Genomic DNA, 10134 nt, shown 5'->3' on the forward strand with positions numbered 1-10134 from the left:
CAGTGATAAATCCTCAGAAAGAGCGTTGGTATGCATTCACCTTAGATTATAGTATATCCCTGTTGGTGTCCAAGTACAGATACTTTGCCATGTTTGTTTGCATATTTAAGGGCAGATGTTGATAATGTTTTAGGATTCTTCGTTGCTTGTTTTATTTTCTATCATGCAACTCACCCGGGAGTAATAAAATAATACAAATGGTTTTCTCAATATAGTCAAGATTTACCTTTGTGAATTTTCATGAGTTCACAAGGTATCAAGGAGATAAAATCCAATGTGTATTCATGCGTCTGATAAGAAACCATATGAAGTCATTACAGAACAATCACTACTGAGGGACAAGTTTGATTAGGAAAAACATGTATGATTGAAGCATACACGTATGTTATCATCCACGGTCTGCCTGAACAGTATAGTTAGCCTCCATTCTTCACGGATATTCAAATCTCTGAACTATTCCATCAAATGTAAATATTGTAGATGTTGTTATGCAATATGCAGACTTTTGCAAAATTCTGCCTTAAATGTCTTTGGGGTCTTCATCAGAATATAAAAGGTGTGATGCAACGTTTAGCTGCTCAACATGAGTTTGTAGTAACTAGTTGTAATGCTGCTTAATGAACCATTCAAGCTAAAGATTCAGTCACTGGGTTAATTCACCAACGATGCATTATCAAAAAAGTCAGCCTACTCTGCTAATGTTTTGTTGCGGTTTCTGCACTGAAGGTTGAGTGTCTGTCAGACAACTGATACTAAAAGAAGATTGGGCCGGGCGGAGGGCCGGAGAGATTGGAGGAAATGATGGAATCAAGGGGCTTGGCTTGTTGTTAATCATTGAGTTCTGCACAGTGGTACAAAACAAGACAAGATCAGGAGGAGAAAACAGACTGTATGTCAGTAGTTGCACTCTTATATCACTGGATACTTTTAATGGTGGTTTGTGTTGCACATCAAGATGTTTGTCGTTCATATCGTTGCCTCGTTCTTCTCCAAACTCCAAGAGGATCCCACAAAGAAGGTAAGCGCTTCGCCTCTGCTTAATTTAACTTCATAGTAGCAATAATTTTCAGCATTAAAGAGACTTCTGCTACAGAAGCGCTATTGTGTGACAAAGATTGCTGTGATCTATTAAAACTTTAGTCCCATTTAAAAGCCGTCACTTTCTATAAAGTGAATTTTCTAAATTGTAAATGTATTTTTTTAATCTGATCTCATTACTGTAAAACATTTTATATAGAAATCAAAGTTCAAACAAAAAAATAGTATCAGACTTTAATTTTGTTTTTAAAAAGCAAAATACGTGCTTTCATTTATTGCACCAATGTAGTGCTGCAAAAAAATAAAAACAGACAAATCATGGCATTTATGATCTTATCCAACAGAAAAAGCAGCAGTCTGTTCTGCAATAAGACTGTCGCGGTGCTGTTATCATTAGTTACTGTGTCACCGATCGTTTCTCCTGAGCAATGATTAACATTTCTCCCCATACGCCTCTTTTAGTGCAGATGGGATCAACACACACTCTCTCAGGGACAAAGTATTGACACTCCGCCATGGAACACTGCACACACACACACATCCACACGTACACAAAAACTGTGAAGCGCAGCCAGTGACATCCCTCCCCCCCCCCCCCCCCCCCCCTTTAACATGACACAACCCTGATAGATTTGCTGAGTATACAGGTTGGGGCTGAGCAAAAGCTTTTTGATCAATACGCCTCTTTTGTGCTCATTTCTTGAGAGGAATGGCAGGTTTTCCTTTTATTTATACACTTTACTCCCATTGATTAAAAAAAAAAAGTCCATAGTCTCCTCTGTCTCCTCTACCTTCATGCGGCACTCCTGCAAGCCACAAAATGACCTTTAAGCTTTTGATACAGGTGTTACATTTGAGTCGAGCCCGGGCTGAAGTGACTCTTGCCACATACAAACCCTAAAAGATAAAAGTATTTACTGAAATTGGTTAACTCTTCAAAATAAGTCCAAATCTTCACCCGAATACAAATATATCCATAATGATTAAGATTGAGTGCTCGTAACACATTTCTTCAGCTGCTGCTCTTTGTTTATCACTTTGTTGTCTGTATCGTTTCTCTTTGCCTTTTTTGTTTGCTTACCGTTGGCTGTGTTTCACCTTTAGGTGGACAGGTTTCTGTACGCCATGCATCTCCATGACGACCAGCTAAGTGACATCTCAGCCCGTTTCCAGGCTGAGATGAAGAAGGGCCTTTCAGTGGAGAGCAACGCCGCAGCAGCGTTAAAGATGCTGCCAACACACGTCCGCTCCACCCCCGATGGATCAGGTAAAGGTGGAGAAACACATAACACATGCATACAGTACAGATTATACATCGTACTGTATACAACCCCCCTCCCTCCCTGTGCTGCAGAGAAAGGGGAGTTTCTGGCGTTGGATCTCGGAGGCTCCAGGTTTAAGGTGCTCCAAGTTAAAGTGGGAGAGGCCACGGGTATTAAGAAGGGAGGAGTGGAGATGGTGGAGAAGACCTACCCCACACCTGAGGAGCTGCACCTCGGGAGAGCAACAGAGGTACGGGGAGGGGGAAATGCAGAGGGCGAGGGCGGCTGGAATTCTAGAGGGAGCAGAAAAAGCTACAGGATCAGCTACATGAATGTAAAAAATTGTAGACAAGGATGGGAACAGCAACCGAGTGTTGGCTGGTCAAGTTTTTCTTCTTCCTAAGGTCTTCTCTCCTTCTCCAGCTATTTGACCATGTGTCCGAGTCTCTAAAGGACTTTCTACATGAGAAGAACATCAGTTTGGAGAGGAAACATCCCCTAGCCTTTACTTTCTCTTTCCCCTGTGAACAATCCACCTTAAATCAGGTAATGACACAAAATCCATCTAGCCTTCAACAAACTGCACCTGAAGTTTATCTTTTATCTTATTATTTCATTTCTTTCTCTTTAGGGATTATTGTTAAACTGGACAAAGAACTTCCGGGCTGGAGGCCTTCAGGGTAAAGATGTGGTCCAGGCCCTCAGAGGGGCATTAGACAGAATTGGGGTAGGACACCTGTATTCACCACAATACACATCTGTAAATGTATACTCACAAACTATATTTCATGTATTAGACACCAATAAAGGTACTGAGAAATTCTAAAAATCATACCCAATTTCATCACTTCGATATAACTGCACGTTTTTAGAAATACTTCTGTTGGTATATGAACTATTGTGTTGATGATGTTAATTTATAACCCCTCAAACTGCAGGGTGTGGACGTAGAGGTATTGGCCATGGTTAATGACACCGTCGCAACTATGATGACCTGCGGTTTTGATGACCAGCAGTGTGAAGTCGGTCTCATTATTGGTGAGTATAAAAATACAGATTTACTAATGTCATGTTAATTATCCACCAGCTCTTAAATCAGACCTTTGCACTGGAGCTGAGCTGCCGTGCTGTGACAAACAATTACCACCAACGCCGTTACATTTCAATAAGAGAGCACAATGCATCTAATGGTTACACACGTTATCTCCAACTCCCTGCACTCATATTGTGAAGGCCATTAAGTGACTTTGTTTTGAAATGTATTTGTGTGTATTTGAACCAGGTAAAGAGCCGTTCTAATGTTCCATCTTTATCTTGTGAATAGTTTTGTACTGTAGATTAAAGTTAGATTAGGATTTCATTTTACGCTTAGATTAGATTAAACTTCCTGTGATTATTTAAGGTTAAAGTTCAAATGAATGTAACCGGAGGAGCGTCTTTGTAAAGTAAAACCATGGATGTCCTGTACGTCTGTGTGATTAGGTACTGGCACCAATGCGTGCTACATGGAGGAGCTACGTCACATTGACTTGGTGGAGGGGGACGAGGGCCGCATGTGTGTGAACACGGAGTGGGGAGCCTTTGGAGACGACGGAGCTCTGAAGGATTACGTCACAGAGTTTGACAGGGATTTGGACGCAGCCTCCAACAACCCAGGAAAACAAATGTGAGGAGAACACCATTGATTTTTCTCATAATATGACATGTTATGCGGCACGATATGGTTGACACCATAAAAACTACAAACCTCCTCTGCTCCTTTTTCTTCTCCTACGCGTAGCCTGGAGAAGATGGTCGGTGGGATGTATCTGGGCGAGCTAGTAAGGCTGGTTGTATTAAAGATGGCGAAGCTCGGGCTGCTGTTTAAGGGACAGGTGTCTAAGGCCTTGAGGACTAAAGGGACAATAACCACTGAACATGTAGCGGCCATGGAGGAGTAAGTCATCTTTCTTTCCTGCCTGCCTCTCTCTCTCTCTCTGTAAGGAACCAAATGATTCCATTCACGTCTGTCTATCTCAGGTACAAAAATGGTCTGAACAACACCAGAGACCTTCTCATGGGTCTCGATTTGATCCCGACGTTTGATGACTGCGTTGCTGTTCAACACGTCAGCACCATAGTGTCCTTCAGGTCCTCGAATCTGGTGTCAGCAGGACTGGCTGCCATCTTGACCCGAATTATGGAAAACCGCAATTTGAGGAAATTAAGGATCACTGTAGGTGTGGATGGAACTGTGTACAAGATGCATCCACAGTAGGTTATTTTTGGAGTGTTCAACAAAATAAAAATGATATTTCTGTGTGCACATAATTGAGATGTAGCATATTGAATTTTCATTCTTACTAGTCCCATTTTAATAGAAATTACTTAATCATTTTTAAGGCTTCTCTTTTGATTAATTAACTTGCCACGCGTTGCCGTCCAAAGGCAGAGTGATGTCGACGCAGCTGCTGCGGATGACCAAGAGCAACTCAACATTGGACTCGTTTCCTTTCAGGTATCCTAAACGTCTCCATAAAGTAGTGCGGCGGCTGCTCCCCGAGTGCCACGTCAGGTTTGTCCTCTCCGACAGCGGAAGCAGCAAAGGAGCGGCGTTGGTCTCGGCCGTGGCCCAGCGGCTGGCTTCACGAAGGCGACAGGTTAGGATGCTGCACGTGTCTGCTGTGGTATAATGTAGTTGTTGTTGTTTTTTGCAAATGCATGCATTTAATCCTGCTAATGTAAAGTAATCTCTTCCATGTAATCGCAGGTGGACGGGATGCTGTCACCTTTCAGACTGAGCCAGGAGCAGCTCCGGTTGGTGAAGACCCGGATGAGGACGGCGCTTGAAGCAGGACTGAAGAGCAAAGGCTCCTCTGCTGTCAAGATGCTGCCTTCTTTTGTTTACCGTACACCTGATGGCACAGGTAAGCACCCAAATGAATAATAATAATACATTTGCTTCAATTGACCGTGAAGAAATGCACCTGAATCATGCAAAAGCTGATGAGTTTGTTGTGTTCTTCAGAGCACGGAAAGTACCTGGCGTTGCATCTGGGAGAAACAAACTTCCGAGCATCGCTTGTGAAGTTCAAACAAGGTCTGCAACATAACTCTCGACTCTACAACAAGATGTACACCATACCCCTGGAGATAAAGCAGGGGAGTGGAGAGGAGGTACGCTATGTAGTTGTTGTGTGAACTAATTTGGCTTCACGTTATCTAGGAAGCTGAAACCAGTTGTTTTTTAGATGAAAAGTGTGCAGCAGTTCATTGAAAGCCTGTCTGTGTTTTTGCAGTTGTTTGATTACATAGCTCAGTGTGTAGGAGACTTCCTGGACTACATGGGCATGAAGAAGGCTCGTCTTCCTGCGGGCTTCACCTTCTCTTTCCCCTGCGAGCACACAGCTGTTGACAAGGTCAGTGTGGATATTAGAGAGTAATTTCAAAGCTGTTTGAATGTGTTAGGTTACATTTTCTAACGGCTGACAGACAGCAAAAGGAGAAACATCCATTTTGTGACTGCTGGTCTGTTCATAGTGCACATTGGTGAGCTGGAACAAAGGTTTTAAAGCCACAGACTGTGAAGGACGCGATGTTGTCAGCATGCTGAGGGAAGCCATCAAGAGACGCAACGTGAGTAGAAGCGCACAACCACCCATTCACCAGCTAAGAAGGAAGATCTGGGTTTTGCCAGATGAGACAAATAAAGTTTGCAATCTTTCCTATTTGTACATGTTTGTTTATATAAGATGCACAAAACCTCACAATACATTTAATGTAGGTTTTGATGAGAAATGAAGTGCGGACTTTCCGACGACCCTAGAAAAAAAACACAACATCGCAACACAAGTCAACCCTATTTGTACCTTTATTTTTTCTGTGTGTGTGTGTGTGTGTGTGTGTGTTTGTACCTGTAGGAGTTTGACTTGGACGTGGCTGCAGTAGTCAACGACACAGTGGCGACTATGATGAGCTGTGCCTATGAGGACCCTCGATGTGAGATTGGACTGATCGTTGGTATGAGGACTTACATTCTTTGCTAAATATTTTGGCTATTTGTCAGTAACGTCCGACTTGTGTTTGTTTTCCAGCTAAGACTTTTATTTCGTTTATAGTTGTGTTAAGCTGTAAGAAATGCCAGTTAGTGTGCGTTGCCAAAGGTGACAAATAGTCTCTGTTTCACAGGAACTGGCTGTAATGTCTGTTACATGGAGGAGTTGAAGAACATCGAGAAGAATGAACGAAAGACAGGAGAAAGAGGAAAGGGGACGCCCGAAGGAGAGGAGGAAGAGGTAGAAGTGTTTTTTTAACAAGCTGGGTGCAGTTATATAGATTTTTGGAGGATAAACCACATATTAACCGGTCGTTTGTTTCTGCTCTCAGCAGGATGATGGGAGGGGAAGCGAGAGAGCGGAGGGCCGTGCTGGCATACTGAAGATGTGCATAAACACAGAGTGGGGAGGTCTGGGGGACGACGGCTCTCTAGATGACATCATCACACCTCACGACATCGAGGTGGACCAACACTCCCTGAACCCTGCGAAACAACGGTAAGAAACCCTCACTCGTTGTGTGTGTGTGTGTTGACCTCTGATTCTTGGCCATCCAATTGACACGTGTTTGAATGTACGTTTGATCGGACATCGGGTTTTGATTTCTTTGCGTGTTTACGGGGACATTCTCATACCTGTCAATATTGATATGGTTTCTTTTGATCATGTGCTTCGGCCTCGTATTTCTTACTGCATACGTCTATGAATATTGATGTGTGTCACGCTTCAGTGACACTGTGCGTGTGTCTCGCGGTCCATGTGGATCTAACGCCTTTGTGTCTTTGCGTTCATGCAGGTTTGAAAAGCTGACAAGTGGGATGTATTTAGGAGAAGTTGTTCGCCAGGTGTTGTTGGATTTAACCAGAGGAGGATTACTCTTTAGAGGACAAGTCTCTGAAGCTTTAAAAACACCAGGAATATTCCGAAGCAATTACCTCTCACAAATGGAGAGGTAGGAGAAACTCTGTGTGTATTCGTGTACATACTTGTATACTTTTTTTATGCGTATGAGTGTATATTCTGTCTGTATTGTCGTGTAACCGGTGTAACGTGGCTGTCTCCCCCTAGTGACCGCCTGGCCCTGCTGCAGGTCAGAACTATTCTCCAACAACTGGGCCTCGGCAGCAGCTGTGATGACAGCATTATTGTCAAAGAGGTAGAAGACAAAAAAAAGCAAATTCTATCTGATGTTTGTTGACAAAACAGCTGTTTCAGTATAGTTTCAGACTTTAGCCAACTTTTAACCCTGCACATTTTAATTATTAATTAAGTTAACTGCAATATTAAGGATACTTACACTTTGTTATACTGATGACTGGTGCACAAACGTAGATATTTAACGCAAACATTTTGATATTTTCACATTATTTATAGTATTTCACTACTCTAGAAATAAACTACAGTCAGACTACCTCTCGCAAGACGTAACTCGATTAACTCGATTCACTAGGATAAAGACTCTAATGTGATACTTTGCTACTAAGCTGCTAAGTCTTTTTCTTCTCAAATGCAAGAGGTTAAGAGTTCACGTTTTTCATGTTTTCTGTTGCAACATGATTTTAGGTTTGAGTAAGATTTATTTGAATGGTTCCGGAGCGATATAATATTGTCCGGCTCCGCAAACACTGTTTTGTTTTGTGTTGCAATGCCGATAATGGTGTGCGTTGTTGTGCAGGTATGTGGGGCAGTGTCACGTCGTGCAGCTCAGCTGTGTGGGGCGGGAATGGCGGCCGTGGTCGATAAGATCAGAGAAAACCGAGGACTGGACCATCTGAACATCAGTATAGGGGTGGACGGGACACTCTACAAACTGCATCCACAGTGAGTTCTTTTATTTGTTATAGTCGGTTATAGTTACAGTTTTCTGCGGGAACAAAAAAAATGGTTTGCTCTTTTATTTGGCTTCATAAAATATATATATTTGTTTCTTTTTTCTTCTGTTACTAGTTTCTCTGGCATCCTCCAAGAGACTGTCAGAGTTTTGGCTCCTCAGTGTACTGTGACCTTCCTGCCATCAGAAGGCAGCGGGAAGGGTGCTGCACTTATTACAGCTGTGGCCCGACAGAAGCTGGAGACTTCACATGACTGAAAAGAAAAAGGTTTCCCCCCCCAGCGCTGCTGTTCTCGTCTAGTGGTCCGGAAGAGACGCAGACCGGCATCGTTTGTAGCCTCACGTAGAAGTGGATTTGCCAACAGCTTCCTTTTCCCTTGAGAACAAGGTTCCTCACCCAAAGAGCATAAAACGTGCAGGTTTTTGCTGCATGATCCCTGTGAGGCGTCTTACCCATGAACACGTGTGTGCTGCACTGGGACGAAATGGAAGCTAATATGGTCATTCATACTTAAAGAAGGGAATTAAATTAAACAGATTTTTGCTAGTTAGAAAAACCTTTCTGGCTGAAAAACTCTGAACAACTGAACAGTCTCTTCACCTCTGACGCACACACACACACACACACACACACACACACTCTGTTTGTCTCGCTACAAACAATTACAACTGCAGTAATTTGCTTATTTGTTCTTAATTTCTTTGGACCCCCATGATTCTTTCATTTGATGAACAAAAAGCATCACCACAAACCACAAACCGTGGTGTGTGTTGTGCAACAGAGAGACAAAGAGTGTGTGTGTGTGTGTGTCCCTGTTAGTCAGCACTACTTTAGTATTGATGAAGGGCGGAAGGAGGTTTGGAATGCAGCTGACCACATTTTCCCAAAATATCAAAACAACCGGCGCTCTGTTGGGTCATTCTGGACCGACCCTCCGTCCTTGTGATTGCCTGTCTGTCTCTCTGCCTGTATGTGCATCTGTGCCATTTGGCCGTCTGTCTGCTTTATCCGTCTAACTGGAGTCTCGGCCGATTGCCTGCTTCTGTGTTTGTTCTGTTAATACTGTTTATGATTAAATATCAGTACAGACAGAAACATGGAGGATTCTACCAAAAGACACCAAACATTCAGAAAAGTGATGAAATAATTCAACTGTAGATTTAGTTGTAATTTAGTGTCTTTGATCAACTTTCAGTCTCAGGAACTGAATTGTGAGGTCAGGCCTTTTGTTGTGAATCTAATGGTAAAAATACTAAACCACTCATTTTGTATTGTGTTGCATTGTAAAGTCCAACTCGTGATTTGACGATATTGTATACTGGACATAATCCAGAACCACGCTCAGTGCCATCAGTGTATTCATGATAATCCATTCAGGACGGTTTGGATGTGTTGAAGATGAAAGCACAGAGAATGCAGCAGAGTGCAAAGAATACAGAAGATAACGCAACGCAAAAACAAATGCAAGAAAGGATTCTAAGCGATTATGCAAATGGTGGGAAGGAAATGTTTTGAGAAAGTGTGCGTGCTAACGGGAGTGAAACAGTAGCTAATCCATCAGGGATTAAGATGTTACAATGCTACCAATTGAGCACACACACACACACTGATCATGGTAATCCCTTACTGTCCTAGTGGTGACCTAGTAGCTTCGCAGTTAAACCACACGTGCAGCTTCAATGCAGCAAACACAGCTGGTCGGCTGAACGAAGCTGGCAGAGGGAAGGGACCGATAGAAGCTTCGATCTCTTTTCACCCTTTTCATTCTGTTCTCCCTCTCTTTTCTTGTCTGCACACAAATACTGTACCTCCTTTTTAGTTTTAGCTTTAGTTTGAGTTTAAATAGCCTCATATTCACCTGCCTTGTTTCGAAGTCTTCTTGAATGAGCTGTTCTCTTTGAACAAAGTGTGTGAGGTCTATCATACATTACATTTCTTTCTTTGTGTGTGTGTGTCTGCATGTGTGTG

General features: G+C 42.7%; 1 protein-coding gene across 2 annotated transcripts; it reads left to right on the forward strand.

Annotated features, from left to right (window-relative positions):
* Positions 1 to 845: 845 nt before the first annotated feature.
* LOC120834929 (hexokinase HKDC1) lies at positions 846 to 9428 on the forward strand. Of its 2 annotated transcripts, none has more exons than XM_078085067.1 (21): positions 846 to 1018; positions 2143 to 2305; positions 2393 to 2550; positions 2724 to 2846; positions 2932 to 3027; positions 3239 to 3338; positions 3783 to 3966; positions 4081 to 4236; positions 4320 to 4553; positions 4798 to 4939; positions 5050 to 5206; positions 5308 to 5456; positions 5579 to 5698; positions 5820 to 5915; positions 6200 to 6299; positions 6468 to 6574; positions 6666 to 6832; positions 7131 to 7286; positions 7403 to 7490; positions 8010 to 8155; positions 8282 to 9428. In XM_078085067.1, the coding sequence occupies exons 1-21, from the start codon at positions 956 to 958 to the stop codon at positions 8421 to 8423; spliced, it is 2847 nt and encodes a 948-aa protein (XP_077941193.1). In that variant the 5' UTR covers positions 846 to 955; the 3' UTR covers positions 8424 to 9428. The 2 variants fall into 2 exon arrangements, with proteins under 2 accessions (XP_077941193.1, XP_077941194.1); XM_078085068.1 differs by having other exon boundaries at positions 6669 to 6832.
* Positions 9429 to 10134: the final 706 nt, after the last annotated feature.

The sequence above is a fragment of the Gasterosteus aculeatus genome, chromosome 12, assembly GCF_964276395.1.
Source record: "Gasterosteus aculeatus chromosome 12, fGasAcu3.hap1.1, whole genome shotgun sequence".
Taxonomy (NCBI): Eukaryota; Metazoa; Chordata; class Actinopteri; order Perciformes; family Gasterosteidae; genus Gasterosteus; species Gasterosteus aculeatus.

What these genes read in the sequence shown, in the direction of transcription:
- LOC120834929 (XM_078085067.1), top strand. Translation starts at nt 956, where the DNA reads ATGTTTGTCGTTCATATCGTTGCCTCGTTCTTCTCCAAACTCCAAGAG. An exon ending in AAGAGGATCCCACAAAGAAG is followed by an intron (nt 1,019 to 2,142) that starts GTAAGCGCTTCG and finishes TTTCACCTTTAG; the next exon opens with GTGGACAGGTTTCTGTACGC. An exon ending in ACAGCATTATTGTCAAAGAG is followed by an intron (nt 7,491 to 8,009) that starts GTAGAAGACAAA and finishes GTTGTTGTGCAG; the next exon opens with GTATGTGGGGCAGTGTCACG.